This window comes from Petaurus breviceps, unplaced genomic scaffold (genome assembly GCF_028583685.1).
Source record: "Petaurus breviceps papuanus isolate PSGF00001 unplaced genomic scaffold, PetGlider_PUasm1.0 173, whole genome shotgun sequence".
NCBI classification, from domain to species: domain Eukaryota; kingdom Metazoa; phylum Chordata; class Mammalia; order Diprotodontia; family Petauridae; genus Petaurus; species Petaurus breviceps.
The window spans coordinates 18511514-18530478 of NW_027185759.1; the positions used below are offsets into that span (position 1 = coordinate 18511514).

The 18965-nt window shown below is 45.6% G+C and overlaps 1 protein-coding gene across 2 annotated transcripts in view; it reads left to right on the top strand.

Moving 5' to 3' along the window:
• MLF1 (myeloid leukemia factor 1) overlaps window positions 1-18965 on the top strand; it is a 68367-nt gene that overhangs the window by 18607 nt on the left and 30795 nt on the right. For both annotated transcript variants that reach the window (XM_069083466.1, XM_069083467.1), the window contains exon 2: window positions 6075-6231. In XM_069083466.1, coding sequence (XP_068939567.1) covers window positions 6185-6231 — 47 coding nt within the window. In that variant the 5' untranslated portion in view covers window positions 6075-6184. The remainder of the gene's footprint in view (window positions 1-6074; window positions 6232-18965) is intronic.

Consider the following 18965-nt stretch of genomic DNA (forward strand, 5'->3'; position numbering starts at 1 on the left):
ATATATATATATATACACACACACACACACACATACATATATACATACATACATGTATGTATATAAACATATATATGTCTATATAAGAGGGCATATGTGCATATGAATACATAGGTGAGTGTGTTTATATATGTGTACAGGTATACATAGACAGATGGCACAGGATCAATTGAACAGGAAGGGATGATACTTAAAAGGTGAAATTGAGAGTTGAGAGAGGAATATAATGAGAGGAGATGGGGAGAGACAGAATGGGGTAAATTATCTCATATAGAAGAGCCAAGGTATAACTGTTACAATGGAGGGGAAGAACAGGGAGGCAAAAGGGAATGGATCAACCTTATTCTCATTGAATTTGGCTTAGGGAGGGAATGACATACACACTAAACTCTCACCTTACAGGAGAGTAGGGGAGAAGGGGATGAAAGAGGGGATGATGGAGGGGAGGGAAGGTTGGGGGGAAGGGAAGTTAGAAGCAGACACTTTTGAAAACAGACAGGGTCAAAGTAGAGAATAGAACAAGTGGGGGGCAGGATAGGATGGTGTAGCAGCAAGCACCCCAAGCGTCCTCAGGGTTTGCCGCCACCACAGGTTCTTGGATCTGCTTTGTTAAAGGAAAGCAACTCAAAATGGGTTAACAAGCTTACTTTAATCAGTCAGACATATATCGTTTACCTTGTTCAGGAGAAAAGGTCAGCACCCTGAACCTCAAAGTATACAGGCATAATTATCAAGACAGAAACATCAAGTAGACAGATTTCCAAACTGTCCAACCATTACATCCATACCCAGTCAACATCTGGGTTTCCACATTCTGGGTTTTTCAAAGCCGGGGGACTCTCAACAACGGCTTCCCAGAATTCAGATCAAATCACAGAACATTTCTCAAAGTGAGTCCCAAAAACAAAGCTACACATCAGGGCTTATATAGCCTTCTCCTGGCTCAGAGAATGTAACAACCTTATTGACTCACTGGCCAATCAAGAAGTATCTACTGAAAAACAAGCCTCCCCCACCCCAGGCTTCAGGTGCACATTAGCCTAGGGGCAGGGAAGATCTTTAAAATTTACATTTTTATTACAGATGGAGGGAAATATAGTCAGTCTTTCACAACATATCCACCATGGAAATGTTTTGCATAGCTATATATGTACAACCTACATTGAATTGTTTATCTTCCCAGTAAGGGTGGGTGATGAGGAAGGAAGGGAAAGAATCTGGAATTCAAAGTTTTAAAATTAAATGTTTATGTGTATATATATATATATATATATATTTTTTTTTTTTTTTACATGTAACTGGGAAATAAGGTATACAGGCACTGGGGCATAGAGATCCACCATGCCCTACTGGAAAGTCAGAGGGGGAATGGGGGAAGATATGGGAGAGAGCAGATTGGAGGAGGGGATATCCAGTGGGATAGCAGTTTTGGGGTGGTGGGTAGGGAACAAAAGGGGAGAAAATTTGTAGCTCAAAATCTTGTGGAAATGAATGGTGTAAACTAAAAATAAACATTAAAATGTAATTTTAAAAATTTTTAAATGAGAAAAAAAGTGGGGGAAATTTTTAGCCAAACCATCAACCACGTCTGACTGATGCTGCAGGGCTCTGCACATTCCTGAGGCGGCGAATCTTCTCAACTCTTCACTTGTCTTCCCAAGTTCAAATCTGGCCTCAGACACTGACTAGCTGTGTGACCCTGGGCAAGTCACTTCACCCTGTTTCCTCATCTGTAAAATGAGTTGGAGAAGGAAATGGCCATCCACTCCAGAAAGAAGTCTCTGCCAAGAAAACCCAAATAAGGTCACAATCAGACACAACTCAAAATGACTAAACCACAACAAATGTGCCTTTAATCACTTAACCATTATATCATTTGATGCTCACAAAAACCATGAGAAGTAGATAAAATTCCCCTTTTTACCGTTGAGGAAATTGAAGCAGACAAGTGACTTGCCCAGGATCACACATCTAGGAAGCATCTGAGGCTGGATTCGAACTCAGGTCTTTCTGACCCTAAGCCCAGCTCCACTTCCCCAAGGCTACATAGGCATCTCTCCACTGTCCTTTGAGTCACTTGCATTTCCTTTTATTAAGATCCACAGCTATTCAGAAGAATTTGCCCTAACCGTACACAAGGGGAAAACCCCCAACAAGAAATGGATATAGAACGGGCATTGTCCAAACTATGGTTGGCGGTGAGATCTGGGCCAGGCTCCCCGGATGAACCATGTCACATGCCCAGAACTGAACAGCTACTTGTGGGCTTTTCCTTTGTATTCTGAGTTCTCATTGTGGTGACTGGTACATGGTAAACCCCAAGTAAGCTTAGTAAACCCAGGGGAAGCTTGGGGACTGACAAACTTGTTGACCGAATAAGGGAGGGACAATAGCCTGGACTGTCTTTGGAGAAATTGTGATCCTAAACTATTCACATCAATATTCTTCCCAGGGATGCCGGGATGGCTGTGCACCATGGCACCGCACAGCCTCTGGAGGATTCAGCCTGTACGATTCCTACACAATTAGTTCTACAAATTTAGCCCTTTCAAAGCCCTTCATTTCTGATCAGATACTTTACCTTCCTATAAGTTAGCGATACTGCCTTGGTCATCTGATACATGGTCTAAACCAGTGGGGTCAGACTCAGGAACTACTATACCACTGACCACAGAGTGACTACATTCTGTTGTATTTTTATTTTGTTAAATATTTCCCAATTACGTTTTAGTCTGACCTAAACAACAAAGTATATGATTCAGTGAGGAATCCAGATTAGAGTTACAAACTTTGCATTTAGAAAAAAAAAATCCCAGATAAAGCTTTGAAAAGAGCTAATAAACTTTATTAGTGTGGGGAGCCAGGTGGCAACGCAGAATAGAGAAGCCCTGAGTTCAGATTCTGTCTCTGATGTCAGCTAGCTGTGTGATACTGGTCAAGTCACTGAACCTGTCTCTGCCAGTTTTCTCACCTGTGAAACTGGTAAAAAAATACATGCACCCACTTTGTAAATAGTGCCATTTGATTCCTATGTATATAAAAATGCTATATTAATTATTATAATAGCATGCTTGTAATTATAATACATATATAATATGTATAAAATGTTTTGTGAACCTTAACCATGTAAATGCTGTTACCCTCATTATTATTCCTAAGGGGACTGAGGAGTGTGTGCATTTGATGCAATTTTCACATGTGTGTCAGAAAAGACACAATCCATAATGGAAGGGCCTGGGGAGTTGGAGCCTGTGGAACATTCTGTAACTGACTTGTGGTCCCTAATCCTGTAGTGGAGAGGAGTCTTTGAGGCTGGCTGGGGAATACCCACCAGCCAAGGCTCTTTTCTGCCTGGTTGGTGTCTGGGGTGGGGGGGGGGGGGGGGGGTAGGGCGGGGGTCTCCAGGTGTGGGGGGAGGTGTTGGGTGCAGGCCTGAGGTGTGTCTCTGTTGTGTCTCTTCTTCCTGAGGTGACTGAGTTCTGGAGACAAGTAACGCCTGTGATCTCTGCCAGGTCAGAACATGGAGCCGCCAGAGCTTTCTTTGGCCAACGGCCCCTGTTGGGATTGGCTGAAAGGTGGACACTGAGGAGCAGAGAACCAGAGACAGGTGTGGTCAGGCTGCCTTGGTCAGTGAACTGCGAAAGGGCCGATGCTGTGGAAAAGCTGGGGGTTCTAGCCACTGTCCCCAGAACTGAGGTGTCCCCACAGGACAATGTTGTCCGTTCTCGCTCTTACCTTCCCAGGGATACCCCTTTGTGAGAGATGGTTGATGTTCACTGGATGGGTGGGACCAAGGTCTTAATCACCAACACTTAATTGTGGGGGCAGAACTGGGAGGCACCAGAACCCTGAGAAGGAGACACCCAGCCTCACTGTTTTACTAAATGCCTGTGTCAGGAATGATAATTTTAAATGACAAATATCTGAAGAAATAAGTGCCTTCATTAATCCTTTCATCAGGCACATGTTAGTCTATGTCCTCTGATTGGGGGTGGCTCCTGCCAGACCCCGAGCATCCTGCAGATTCACCTGGGTTTGGGCCCTGCCTCTGACACTCTGGACAAGTCACTGAAGGCCCAGCCTGCTCTCTGTGACAGGCAGGAAATGAAAAGAGCAGGTGCTGACCTACCCCAAGGGCTTGGGGAGGAGACTGGGGGGGGGGAAGTCAATGTTTACAGCTCTGCCAAAATGTGCTCAGGACACACTTTTATGTCCGACCCGCAACATTAAAATGTTCCTTCACTTTCTCAGACCAATAAACCAGGCCCTGGGTTGTAGCATGTGCAGATTTCTGAAGAGTAAATACTCACACTGAACATTTCTCCACTGGCTCTGCTTCTTGGAGCCCCTGGGAACCGGGTCTGGCACAGCCACAGATAAAACCACAGGTTCACAGCCTCCCCCCAAGACCCCCAATTCATGATTAGAAGAGCCCACACTTGGAGAGACCTTGCAGCTTATAAAAAGTCAGTGGTGAGAGGTCAGGGATAAGTAAAAACATTCCAGTAACTTGGGCGTGCAGATACCAAGTTGGCCTGGGAGAAGGTCCTGGGTTCAAGTCCCTCCTATGACACCTATTGTCTTGCTTGACCTGGGCCTCCCTACAAGGCTCAACCATAGGTCTGCTCAAAACATGAAGAAAACTAAGAGTTACAAGTGAACATTATTGAACTCTAAGAGTGCTAAGAAAATGAACACTGTCACTTCCACTATACCAAGATGATGAGAACGTGTAGTCTGGGTGAATGCTGGGGCTCTCAACCCTAGGAGACGTTTTACAAAGCCAGAGCCAAGGGTTCCCTTGGATAAAAGAGAAGGAAACACATCAGCTTTCATTTCTCACGAAAGTCTTGGGTGGCGCTAGGTGCAGCAGGGCTCGGAGCGGGGGTCTGGGCACGGCACTGGACGTTCCAGCCTCAGTTTCCTCAACTGTAAATGGGAATAACCACAGCCCCTGCCTTTGGGGGGTGGTATTCCTAAACCGGGCTCAGCACAGCCCGGCCTTTCACAGGCACGCAAGGATCCGTCCCCCTTTTCCACGTAAACCTTTGCAAAGGCTGCCCAGACACCGTCTCACACCAAACTCTCAGGTTGTCTCCGGAAAAAGTGCCACGGGGTCTTCAAAGATGCTTGGTTATAGAGGCGTGTCCTCCGCTTCCCTCCTCGGACCCGGGGAAAGTGGCTGTGCCTCGGGGCTGTGGGGCCGCCCGGAGCCTACCCTGAGGAGCCGGGTCTGGGGCTTGGGTTTCAGGCTCTAAAAATACCCGCTGACCACCCCCAACAGGCTGTGTCCGGCCGGATGACCCGGCCTGCCGGCCAGCCCCCTCCCGCAGCCGGGGCGGACGGCCGGTGGGTCAGCGGCCCCTCCCTGCCTTCCCCCGACCCCCGGCCCCGCAGCCCCCAGACCCAAATGAGGAGCGGCCGTTCCCTAAGCCCCGGGCCTGCCGGCCCTCGTGCCCACGCGGTCCCAGCCTCGGCCCCGGACCCCGGACCTGGCAGACACCGTGGGGGCTTCGTTGGGGGTCCGAGAGCGAGCTCTGACACTGACCAGGGAGGTGACCTCGACCAAGGGGCTTTTCCCTGACCCCGCGCGTCGTCCCCGGCCGAGGTCATCGAGGGCAGAGGCCGGAGACTCGGCCCCACCTCCCGCTGGTGTGACCCTGGGCTAGTCCCTCCTGCCTGCCTGCCTCAGTTTCCTCCTCTGTAAAGCGAGTGTAGTGAGGACCAACCACCGCGAAGCGCTTCGCTCCACGCCAGACACACAGTAGGCGCCGTGGAAACACGAGCGGTCAGTATTGTTAATTATCACCGGCTCCGACGGACCGCACAGGAGGACCGATTCCCCCCCCCCTCCGCCCCCTCCGCCCCCTCCGCCCCGAAGCGCTCTCGAGAAGCCCGCTCCGCTGGGGGCCGCCGCCGGCCTCGCCCCGAAGTTTGTGTTGCCCGCCGTTGCCATGGCGGCGGAGGCGGGGCCGGAGGCCCGGCGCCCAATGGGGAGCCGGGGCTTGTGTCGCGTGCGCCGGCCCCGCCCCCCGGCCAGGTGGTGGTCTGGGCGCGGGCGGGCGGAGCGCGTCAGTCACGGCGTGGAGACCAGACTGAGTGGCGTGCTGCGGGTCAGCTGCCGCGGGTCCAGCGAGGTTCCAGTCTGCCTGCGTCCCCCCCGCGCTCAGGGAGCCAAGCCACCATGTTCGGCTCGTCGCGGAGCAACTTCGAGGAAGACCCCTTCTTCTCGTGAGTGGGGGAGGGCCGGGCCTCCCTGACCCGCCGCGCCCCGCGCCTGCCTCGGTTTACCCGTCTGTCAAAAGACGGGAGGTGGGGGGGGGGGCTTGGCGGTCCCGCCCCCCCCGGGTGATCCCGCTAGGCCCCCTCCCCCCCCCCCCCCCCCGCCCCCGAGACCCTTGGAAAGGCCGGGACGCGTCCGGCTTGCCGGGAGTAGGAAAGGCCGGGGCTGGGGTCCAGCCGCCTCCGCCCCAGCCCCCCGGGGTGCCGGGGTCACAGCCTGCAGAGGGTCCAAGGGCAGACTTGAATCCGAAGCTCCCTGAGGGCCGGCCGGAGGCTGCGGGACCGTCGGCGTTCCTTGTCCCGCGCCGCGCCCCAGGCTTTGAGAGCCGTTGGCCCCGGCGCATCTGCAGCCCTGCCCTCCAGGAGCCTCCCCGGGCGCGGCGGGCGCGCTGGAACCGAGCCGCGGAAGCGCCGAGACCCTGCTCCCAGAGGCTGATGAGGGGGGACACCCCCCAGCCACTGACGAGGCCCCGCCGAGCCGGACGGGCCAAAGCCGGGAGCCCAGCCCCTTCCCCAACCCTCGCCTCAGGCCTCCCGTTCTCGAGACCACGCCCAGTTAGTCATTAGGCTGTGCCCCACGCGTAGGAATGGTTTTTGAGGGGTTTTCAGTCATTGGGGGATCTTAGGGACTTGGACAAGTCTATTTTTATGCCTTTATCAGAATGGGCTCAAGGGTTCCCAGAATAGGTCGTCATGGCATTTGACACTTTCACATTTCCTTGATTGGCTGCCTGCCTAAGATATCTTTATTTGGGCCAGGCCTTCAGTGACTTCGGACAGGTGCTGAAAAGCAGGACCGAAATGATGATGGAGTCGTTAAAGAAGTCACCGTGTAGATGTGATGACCTCAGCCCCGCGGGGCTCAGGAGGATTGACCAGGCATTTAAACCTGAGCTCAGCGGCCTCTCTTGATCGTCTCAGAGCTGGGCGGTGTCCATCGCTGCACACACCAGGCCTTCTTGGGCAGTGCCCACACACTGCCACCCACCTGAAGCAGCACTGGAACTCGGACCTGGCCGCAGGCGGCCAGCAGCTACTAAGAGCAGCCTGGGCTGGCCTTCACATTAGTCCAGCAGCCTTTCTCAAGTGCTTGCCGGCTCATGCATTATTCATGGGACTGTGGTCAAATTTACAAACAAATCTCAGAAAATCACTACAATTCCTGCCCTCGGCCCATGATTAATGATAATCATATGGAGTAAGTGCTTGGTACATCGGTATATTGGGAGTAACCTTTTAGGCTGTTGGATCTCCCTTAAATAGGAAGCTATTGCAAACTTGGAGAATATGTGAATTGCCACAAATTTAGAGGCCTTCAAGTTCTGAAATTCGTGATTCAGTGAAAAAATCATATGGAGGGTGGGAGGGTGGTTCCTTCATGTCACTGCCCTTGAAAAGAGAGGAATCAGCTCTTCTCTCCTGACCAAACTACTTTAGAACTATGGGGAAAGGCTGAAAATGGACAGTCTGATGGCAGAAAGCAGGCTCCACAAATGGGCTTTTGACAGGCTGAGATACCTCCCCTAAACATGCCGTTAGTGTAAGAATGAATGGACACCCCAATGTAATCTGTGGTTATTAATGGACCCCGCTTGCTTTAAGAAAACAGAATATTTTGAGTCATGTATTTTGTACTTCTTCAGTGAGCAGCAATGTAGTAAATTCTTTAGGCTTTTTTATGGAATGAAAGAGACCCAGAAAGAAATTACAGTAAGTGATGGAGGGGAAAAAACTTCTTAAGTGAGTGAAAGAATTACCTTGCATTAGATACTTTGATTTATTTATTTAAAGAGTTAGAAATGATCAGATATCACAGAACCACAGAATTTGAGAACTGGAAGGAGCCTTGGTGACCATTTAGTCCCACCAAGGTTCCATAAAAGGTAATCCTCACTCTGTCGTCGTACCATACAGAAGTGGTCCAACATCCTCTGCTGCCCGAAAACCTCCAAAAAAGCAAACTGGTCATTTCAGGCAGGCAAAAAACTTAGGCAAATTGCTATAGGGGATGATGCCCCCCATAAGACAAAACAGTAACCGCATGTAAATTAGATTATACTGCCAGTTTCTAATAATGTGGACTAGATTATTTCTATTTTCTGACTTTTGAGTACAACTTTTGTAAAGTCTAGTAATGATGTCATCTGATTCCTAATGTTTCATCAATGATTGCTTTTTCTTTGAATGAACATTTTTAAAAGTTTTTTCTATCTCAGGCCTAATTTCATTGTATATCTAGGGCACAGTTTTTTCCTAATGGATACCTCTTATTTCACATATCAAAAATCAGTTGAAAAGAGAACTTAATACAAATTTGTCTTAAAATTATAAACATTGTTGAAACTCATTGAGTTTGGGAGTGTTTTGACTAAAACCATAAATACTGAAATGCTGGTTCTTAATGATGTGCAGTGACTATACTTTTATGAAGACAAAATCACTAAGCCGTTTTTCAAGAAATGTTCCATTCACAGGTAGAGAGAGAGAACCGTTGCCTAAACTTTTAAAGTAGGTGTTTTTTTTTTTTAGAAGAAATAGTAATCAACTTAAGCCACTTTTGCTATCTGCCTTGAAGGAAAAAGGTTTTAGAAGGCACTAAATTTGAGCTGGGCAGATGCCGAGCTGTCCAAAGGCCAACCTGCAGTGACCTGATGCTCCCTCCAACTTGGGGTTCACGTAGTAGAGAAGGAAGACTCAGGAAGAGGAACTTGGCAAGTCTTGTGGAAGCTTATGTTTGCAACCATAAATCAGTCTTTAGCAGATTGGGGAGATACAGACATTACAAGGTTCTGCTTTGACCTTTTGAATTGAAATGGAGATCTATTCCACAAGGAAGGCTGGCATTGATTCTGCCACAGGAGGGGGATTGATGGAGGATGACTCATGGATGCTGCATTGTAAGAGTCGAAGACATGAAAGCAAAATTATCTTGTTAGATAAATTAGCAGAGACCTTCATTAGTTGCTTATTGCTATGTCTAGAGTTCTCAGACATCTATCTAGATAACACATACATACATGTATATAAATTTTTAGTGTTAAAAGTATATGCATCACTTGGAAGGGAATGTTCTATCACATTCCTCATGTTCTGTGAAGAATAGGTCTGGAAAATCCATATTATATATAAAATAATTTCTCTTTTAGAAAAAAAGTACTTGTTTGTAGTGGGACAGAACTAGGTGAACGTAGTGGATAGAGTGCTGGGCCTGGAGTCAGAAAGGCTCATCTTCCTGAATTAAAAAGTGACCCCAGACACTTACTAGCTGCATGACTCTGGGCAAGTCACTTCACCCTGTTTGCCTCCATTTCCTCATCTAGAAAATGAGATGGAGAAGTAAATGGTGAATCTCTCCAGTATCTTTGACACGAAAACCCCAGTTGGGGTCACAAAGAGTTGGAGACGGCTAAGCTGACTGAACAATGACCTTTTTTTCTATCTAAATTATGAACTTATATCTTATGTTTTATATACATATATATATATATATATATATATATATATATATATATATAATGTGACATTTCAGTATTTGGCGTGTGTATGTGTCTAAGTGAGATATTTCTAAAGCCCTTATTTAGCAGGACGTTTGGCACATAGCAGTTTTGTTCCCTCCAACCTCTCCTATGTTGCTTTCATTTCCAAACTCATTCAGAACAACCTGGAGAAACGAGGCCTGTTTCCAGATATCACATAAACTGACTTTAAAAAGGTTCTTAATAATAGGGTAGTCAACTGAAGGCATGGCCCATGTCAGTTAGAAAAAGACCTTTAGGTGCTCTAACTTAGAGAACATTGTTTTCTCAAGTGTTTCTGAGGTACCATAAGAAGTCTGATGGGGCGATCTTGGGGTCTTGTCCTGACATTAACCACCTCTTGGGTGGGGAGGTTCACAATGGACATTTGTCAGGGAGCCATTTGTACAGGAAAAAAAAACATATTCATTGTTTGAAGCCTTCTTGCCTCCATCGGTCCTCCATGCTTATGTGTAGTACCAAACAATTGGGGAGTCAGATGCCCCACTGAATGAGGCGTAGTTGTTGTGATTTTGTAGCCTGAGGAACTGCAGTTTTTGAATGGTGTAAGAAACAAGTGAGTAGTTTCAAATTTGAGTGGCAAATTTTTAAGGGGAGAATATAAGTGAACCAAAATAGTACAAGTCCCGCTTATAACTTCCCATGTGAGGAAAGATCTCAGATTAGAGTAATTTCCAAAAATTAAAAATAGCCTCTCCCACTACTGAAGGAGTGTCTTGCTTTACATGAAAATAGGATTAATGTTTGGAAGAAGAGAAGCATCATAAGAGTCTCTCTCTCCCAGCAGCTGTTCTGGGGAGTCCCTTATACTCCCTTCCAGGGCCCCAATTAGTTCCTTCCTGAATGCTTCAGACAGATCCTGAAGCCAGCTTTTTTGTGCCCCGTGTTTCTTGTTTTCCAGCAAGCAGTCTGGGATAGTGTGATATGTGGCGGCACGCATATGTGTGTGTGTGATACACGCATATGCACACACGTGTTTGAGCACACGTTTAAGTTGAAAGAAATAATGAATGGATTTAGTAAAAAATGAAATAACCCAATTTCCCATTGGTCTGTGTTCATTGGCTACTTCCTTGACTGTTACATTGGCTCATCTCCATTCTTCTTTGCAGGCAAGGTTTTCTGACTTTTTATATTCTCCCCCTACCATCTCTGAGGCAACTTTCCTTTTAGACTGCTGCTGTTTGTTGTTGTGTTGTTGGAGAATTACCATGCTTTGCTCTCTGGGTTAGAAATGGAACCAGCATGAACCCAATTACAAAACACTTTTCACACAAATTAAGACAGATCTAAACAATTGGAGAAATATTAATTGTTCATGGGTAGGCTGAGCTAATATAATTAAAATGATATTCTATCTAAATTAATTTACTTGTTCAGTGCTATACCAATCAAATTACCAAAAATTTATTTTATAGAGCTAGAAAAAATAATAAAATTCATCTGGAATTGCAAAAGATCAAGAATGTCAAGGGAACCAATGGGAAAAAAAGGTGAATGAAGGTGACCTAGTACCAGATTTCAAACTATGTTACAAAGTGGTTGTCATCAAAACAATCTGGCACTGACCAGGAAATAGATTGGTGGGTTGGTGGAATGGATTAGGTACACAATAGTAAATGGCCCTAGTGATCTGGTGTTTGATAAACACAAAGATCCAAGCTTTGGGGAAAAAGAATCACTATTTGACAAAAATTGCTGGGAAAACTGGAAAACAGTGGCATAAACTAGATGTAGAGCAACATCTCACATCATAAAACCAAGATAAGGTCAAAATGGGTACATGAGTTAGTAATGAAGGGTGACGTTGTAAGCACATTAGGGGAGTGCAGATTACTTTGCCCATCAGATCTGTGGGTGAGGGAAGAATTTATGATGCCATTGGATATGAGCATTATAGGTTGTAAAATGGATAATTCTGATTACAGTGAATTAAAAAAGTTTTGCACAAACAAAACTAATGCAGCCTAGATAAGAAGGAAAGCAGGAAACTGGGGGAAGCCTTTTTACAAGTATCTCTGATAAAAGCCTCATTTCTCAAGTATATAGAGAACTGAGTCAAATTTATGAGAATACAAGCCATTCCCCAACTGAGAAATGATCAAAGGATATGAACAGGCAGTTTTCAGACAAAAAAATTAAAGCTATTTAGTCACTTGGTTTTCAGTTGTATCGGACTCTTCATATACTCGTTTGGGGTTTTCTTGGCAGTGACTTCCTCAATTACACAGCTACTAAGTGTCTGAGTAAGGCCAAATTTGAGCTCAGGTTCTCCTGACTCCAGGCCCAGCATTCTATCTACTGTGCCATTTAGCTGCCCCTAAAATACCTAGAGTTATATGAAAAAATGCTCTCACTATCGATTAGAGAAATGCAAATTAAAACAACTCTGAGGTGCCACCTTGCATCTGTCAGGTTGGCTAATGGGACAGTAAAGGAAAATGACAGATGTTGGGGGGATGTGGAAGAATTGCTGTTGTTGGAGTTGCATTATTGTTGGAGTTGTGATCTGATCCAGTCACTCTGGAGAACAGTTTGGAAATACACCCAAGGGACTCTAAAACTGCACATACCTTTTGACCCAGTAATACCACTATTAGGTCTGTATCCCAGAGAGATCAAAGTAAAAGGGAAAGACCCTCTATGTACAAAAAAAATCTCTTTGTGCTAGCAAAGCATTGGAAATTGAGGGTATACCCATCAGTTGGGGAATGGCCAAACACATTGTGGTATATGGTTGTGATGGAATACTATTGTGTTATAAGAAATGATGAGCAGGATGCTTTCAGAGAAAGCTGGGAAGACTTACACGGACTGATGCAAAGTGAAGTGAGCAGAACCAGGAGAACACTGTACACAGTAACAGCAGCAGTGTGCGAGGACCACCTGTGAGTAACTTAGTTGTTACCAGCAATAGAGTGATCCAAGACAATTCCACAAGACTCGTGATGAAAACATCTGTTCACCTCCAGAGAAAGCTGATGGGATCTGAAGGCAGGTGGAAGCACGCTTTTTAAGCTTCATTTTTTGGTCAGTGTTCTCTTTTGCAATGTGGCTAATCCAGAAATGTGTTTTGTGTGACTGCACATGTCTAATCTGTATTTGAATGCTTGCCTTTTCAGTGAGAGGAGAGGGAGGGAGGAAGGGAGAGAATGTGGAACTCAAAAGTACAGAAAAGAATGTTTAAAATGGTTTTTACATTTAATTGAGAAAACATAAAAACGTTCTTTAAAAAGAGATTGAACCAGTGGCGTGTGGGTGGATCGGGATGGGCCACGCTCACACTCTTCCTTCGTCTTGATCTGAACTCTTCATCTCAGGATGTGAGGCACAAACCTTTGTGGCATCGTCTGCTTCAGTGTTCTGACTGATAATCAGTGCCCACTTCAGTAACACTTACAGAGTAAGCGCTTCGAGGAAAACACTTTACCCGTCTTGTGATCGCATTGGGTTCTCACAACAACCCTGGGAGGACTGTGCTCTTATTATTCTTACTTTACAAGTGAGGAAACTGAGGTAGGTAGTGAAGTGACTTGCCCAGGATCACACAGCTCGAAAGTATCTAAGATGGGATTTGAACTCGGGTCCTCCGGACTCCCAAGGCCGGTAGCTATCTGCTATCTGCTCTGCTTCCTGGCTGCCTCTGCACTGTAAGTTTGGGAATGATTGTCTACTCTAGATCAGCTAAAGAGAAACTGAAGGGCCATTTGGGAGATGACTGTGTAAGGACCCTCTGTGTGGGCCTTTGTATCACTGGCACGGGTATTTCAGGAGGAGGCTGGACACCGCTGAATCTGGAAGACGTTGATTATGAAATGTTGAGGCTTTGTTTGAGTCAGACGGAAAGTTAGGCTGTGAAAGATTGATGGGATCATTTAGAATAGCTAGGAAATTTTGCCCCCCAGGAGCACAAAGGAGGTGCTTTAAATCAGCTTTAGAAGAGGGCATCGAATGCCTCCACCCCGGGAGGAACTGGTCACATGTGAGTACCCAGAAGTGGAGCCCTGGAGTGACTCAGGTCACCTAACTGGTATTTGCTGTAAAGAAGTCAAGTGTTTGATGAGCGCTTCAGGAGGCAGCGTCCTGGAAGGGTTTGTGGAACACACATCTCGCTGCTGTTGGTTCATATATGCAGTGTTTATTTGCCTTTTTCTCTCTTAATGCTTTATCATCTGTAGAGCATCAGCTGAACCTTAGAGGAGACTAGGTTGGCGGCAGGGGGCATAGGCATCATGGACTGTGGGCAAACCCAGGAAACAATGGGACACAGATGAAAAGAAGGGAGGGGGAGGGGTGTGATGTAGAACCAGACCAGGGAGGCAGCAGGAAGGGCTTTAGATGATGGTTTATAGTGTGTCCTAGCGATAACAGAGCCATTGAAGTTTGTTGAGGAGGGTAATCGACATGGTTTGACACATTCAGAGTTTGGTATGGAGACACCATAGTTGATGAAATGTTGACCAGCACTGACCTGGAAAGAATCTACTCCAAGAATAAAAGTTTCCAGTAAGTTACATTAACTTGGGTCATACTAATGACATAAATTTAACTTCTGGGCAACGATTACAGTTTTACTTATCCCTAATTATCCTGTCAGCTCCCACCCATATCCTCCCATAAATCTGCCCAGCAGATTCCAGCAAGAGTACGGGAGCTTCGAGGACTTCCCCCAGGTCTCCTGAGGTCCCTAGGATTCCATGGGAACCTTGGAGCCAACCTTGGTGATCAGCCCATTGTCCCTTTGGGCGATGACTTTCTCCAGGGGCCTCTAGGTCACCTTTCCTCTTGGGGTAGCCCTCAGCTGCCCTTCTGCAGACACACATCCTCATCACTTTGTTCTTTGTAGGGCTTCTGGCAACCACTCTTTATATTGTTTTGTTCCCTTTGTCACTTTTTGCACTCTAGAAGAAGGCTGGACCTGGAGGCAGGGGACTCAGGTTTGCAGTGTGACCTTGCTACTTACTGCGGGGACCTTAAGCCCATCAGTTAAGCTTTTGGGCCTCCTCATCTGAAGACTCTCATGTAGTTGCTATATGAATCCATATATGACCTTGTGATGCAATACTAGATAGATACTCTTCCACTATCCTTCCTAGTCAGGTGTTTGCAAACTTATACTCCAGACTAGTGGTATTACCTTTGACTTATCTACTTGTTTCTCTGCTTGCCAGCTGTTGACTAACTATGGGATCTGGGGGCCCTTTTAGTCTCATTGTTGATTTAAGTTGTTAATTTATATTTATATTATTAAGTTACTGTACAAAATCTTATAATTGGTGTCAGTGGCCTCCATCCACTTCCTGTTTTTGTTGTTCAGTCATTTCAGTTGTGTCTTAACTCTTTGTTGATCCCATTTGGGGTTTTCTAGGCAGAGATACTGGAGTGGTTTGCCATTTCCTTCTCCAGTTCATTTTATAGATGAAGAAAAAGAGGCAGAGAAAGTTAAGTGACTTGCCCTGGGTCACACAGCTAAGTGTTTGAAGCCAGATTTGAATTCACAAAGATGAGCCTTCTTGATTCCTGGCATGAGATTCTATATTCTACGCCAATAGATCAGGTTAGAATTGTTCTGTCTGCGCCCCCTTTTTATAATTTTCATTTTCTAGTTTTGTATGAATTTTAATCTTTGCCTGACTCTTAATACCAAGATAGGAAAACTCTCACATCAGTCCCAACTTGTTTTCTGTCTGTTAAAATAAGACCTTGGTACTCCCAATGTCTAGCACCTCCTAGTTTTCTCAAAAAAAAGTATTGCAGATGTGTGGGCATAAGGCTTCTTTCAGTGTCATCTGGAAGCCTTTGTCCTCTCATTCTTCACTTCTGAACCATTGTCATTGCTTCCATACATTATAGTAGCATCTTTTGGGTATTTGTTTTGTAAATATTTTTCAAAGATGCCAAACCAATAGTGTTGTCCGGGTAGGAACCTTGCCAAAGGGCCGTTTCAGAAACACACAGAGCAGTCGTCCACCCTGAGCATCTGGATGAGGAAGGGGTTAGTGCCAGCAGGTTCTACCTGCTAATGGTCTATGTGTCTTCTGATCAAGACTAGCCTGAGATATTAGAGGGGCTCTGTGAGGGGGAGGAATGTTGGGACCTCCCTGTTATGTTGTAGAGCTGTGGAGACCTGCCTCCCACATTAGTCAGTCACAAGTGGTGGGAATTTTTTGAAGTAACAGAAAGTTACTTTTTTAGTGACTGCTGTTGAATTCCACAAGTATTTTAGTGGGCTTGTGAGTGACTGTATGCAAAATGTATTAGAGGCTGGTGATGCAAAGATGAGATTGTAGAACACCCAGCTTTAGGAAAGGGAAGTTCAAGGAGAAAGTGGTCTGAGGAAGTTGAAGGGCAAGCAGGTTTTTTCCAAGGGTGACCGTGGTCAGGGAAAGGAGGTTGTGGATGGGAAAGAGACACTGGGGCCCAGAGAAGTTCTCACTTAACAGCTATTGCTTTGTTTTAGTCTCCTTGTGAAATAATGGTGCTTTTACTTGTGAAAGACTATATGAATGTGAAAGTAAACCTTGGGGGTGGGGTGACTCTGAAAAAAGGAGTTCTGGAGTTTTAAGGGTGATCTGATACTCAGAAAATCTATTTCAGTCAGTCCCTAGGGGTTTTTCCCCTTCACCTTGTGAAAATAAGCCCTTGCCAGCATGCTGTCAACTCTGGGGGTGTTTATCCCATTTGGACCTGAGCTAAAGCTGGCATTTATCTGAGCAGGACAGATTTGGAGCTGCTTTGGACGATGGAAAACTATTTCTAGACCTGATAGAGTGAGTGAGAATCCGCTTTGAAGAGGCTGGCACAATATTCACATACATGGGGGTATGACTATTGAATTTGATTTCTTTTTAACACACTTGAAATGCAACATTTAGAAATTTAATTCTAAATAGGATTTAGAATCCTGTTTAGAATTTTAATTCTACTGGGTATTTTGAAAAATCGTTCCTGTCTCAGTGCCCCGAGCCTCTGAGTTTGCATGAACAGATCTTTGCTATACCAAGAAAATCAGAACTCTCTGCTGTCTCTCTCCCCCAAGTTAAATATGGGAAAATCTTTGACTATAGATTATGTGTTCCCACAGATGTGGACAAAAATGTCCTTTAAACATACCATTGAGGCATCCGAGGTAACAGTATTTATGAGGTATAGGACAGTCTTTATTCTACCCCAATAAAAACAAACAAACCCCCCCCCAAAAAACCACATACACACATAGAAAAGGACTCACAAGCCACAAGATGTGCCTTCCCTGCCATTGAGTTTACTCTCTCTGGGTCTTCATATCCTCCAGATGCTCAGGTACCCTGTGGTTTATACTCACCTCTTAAAAAGCAAAACACCCAGACATTCCTTATAGTCCCACGCTGAGTGCTTGAGAGCCCCTGGATGGGAACCTCACTTGCTGAGTGGGCAGCCCCCTTCCTACTCAGACAAAATGAAATCATCCGGAAAGAACAAGCCCGTATGCTTTGATCCCCCCATCGTGTCTTTAAACCATTACCCATCCTTCAGTGCCAGGGACCCCATGTGAAATCCTCTTCTCTCTGCAGTACAGTTAGCTTTTCCCTCTTAGAGAAGGCCAGATCTTGGGGTTCTCAGAAGGGTGCCTCCTAAGGTGGGCACTGCCTATCTGAACTGGTTAGAAGGCTAGACTCTGGAATAAGGTACTGCCCAGGAACTTGCCTTTCTCCAATTCTTGAACCAAGTCCTGAGAAGGAAATCTCAACCCTCTTTTAGGAGGTTGGTTCAGAAACTCCCACAAATTTGGACCAGAACATGTAATTTCCCCCTCCCTGGAGCTGGAGCATCTGTGTCTCTTTGTCACTGCCCCTCCAGGGCTGGGTACAAATACTCTTGAATGTCTCCACCATTGTTCAGGTTGTGGCATCTCTGGGTCACTTGGCCCTTATCAGTTCATCTGTTACTATTATGTGCAGAGCACAGTGCTAAGCTCTGTTACCCTCTCATCAGGTCTGCTGGAGAACCGGTGGTTCTCATTTGCCTTGCTGCAAGGAATCATTAAGGCCTCCTTGTGATGGTGGGGGTTAAAAGGTCAAAGTTCCCTTCTAGGACATCACAGAGAGACAACTCCTCCTTTGACACTCTGTTCTTGAGAAGTGGGAGCCAGCCAGCCAGCCCAAGCACCGTGCCATTCTCCAGGAGGCATGTGCCAAGTGACACAGCCATACCCTGGAAAGGCAATCTAAGGGTTGGGGAGAAGGAAAATTGATTTGAATTTTTGCAAACCTCTCATTTGTTTTTCAGTACTTTGAATTAAGCAGGAGAAAATCCTTTTGCCCTGGAAGTTAAAATTCATTTCTACCAAATCACATCCTCAAATGGAACTTCAGCTAGAGGAATTTCTTTTGCAAAGTTACAAAAGTAAACAACCCAACCAACCATTTTAAAAATAATTAGGTATCTCATGGATGACCTTTTATTTCTGGAACTCAGAATTACCTTTCTATACAGAGTGGATCACTTTCCTGTTTTCATTTTTATGCTGTTTTTTATGATCACTCGTGACTGAGAAGTAGTGGGTCAAGAGGCCTGTCCAGGACAGACAGACATGAAATGAGCTTTGTCTCTTGTGGAAAATGCAGCCACAGCAGCATTGCCTTTGGAACAGGTGACTTTAACTCAGGGTTCCTGGAACTTGTTTGGAGACTAGTGCTAAAAATACTCTGGGTGAAAAGCCAGTGCTGAGATGTTACTCCCTTCTGAAGGGTGTGCTGCCACATGCACACCTTGCTGTTCAGTTGTTCTGTCTTGTCCTACTGGTTGTGACTCTTATGGGGGTTTCTTGGCAGATATTGGAGTGCTTTGCTATTTTCCCTTCTGCAGTGGATTAAGGCAAACAGGTTAAATGACTCACCTAGAGTCACACAGCTAGTAAGTATCTGAGGCTGGATTTGAACTCAGGTCTTCCTGCCTCCAGGCCCTGCACTGTATACACTGAGCAATCTAGCTGCCTCTAGCATTCCTTTATTAGTTCTTAATAAAATTCATCTGGATCCTTTGGTGGGATTGGGGATTTTCATTAAGGATCATTGTGTTTGAATGAATCAAAGTAATCTTTCGAAAACTAAGAGAATTTTTTATGCCACATCTTAAAGAATTTTCAAACTCTATCAGAATTTAATG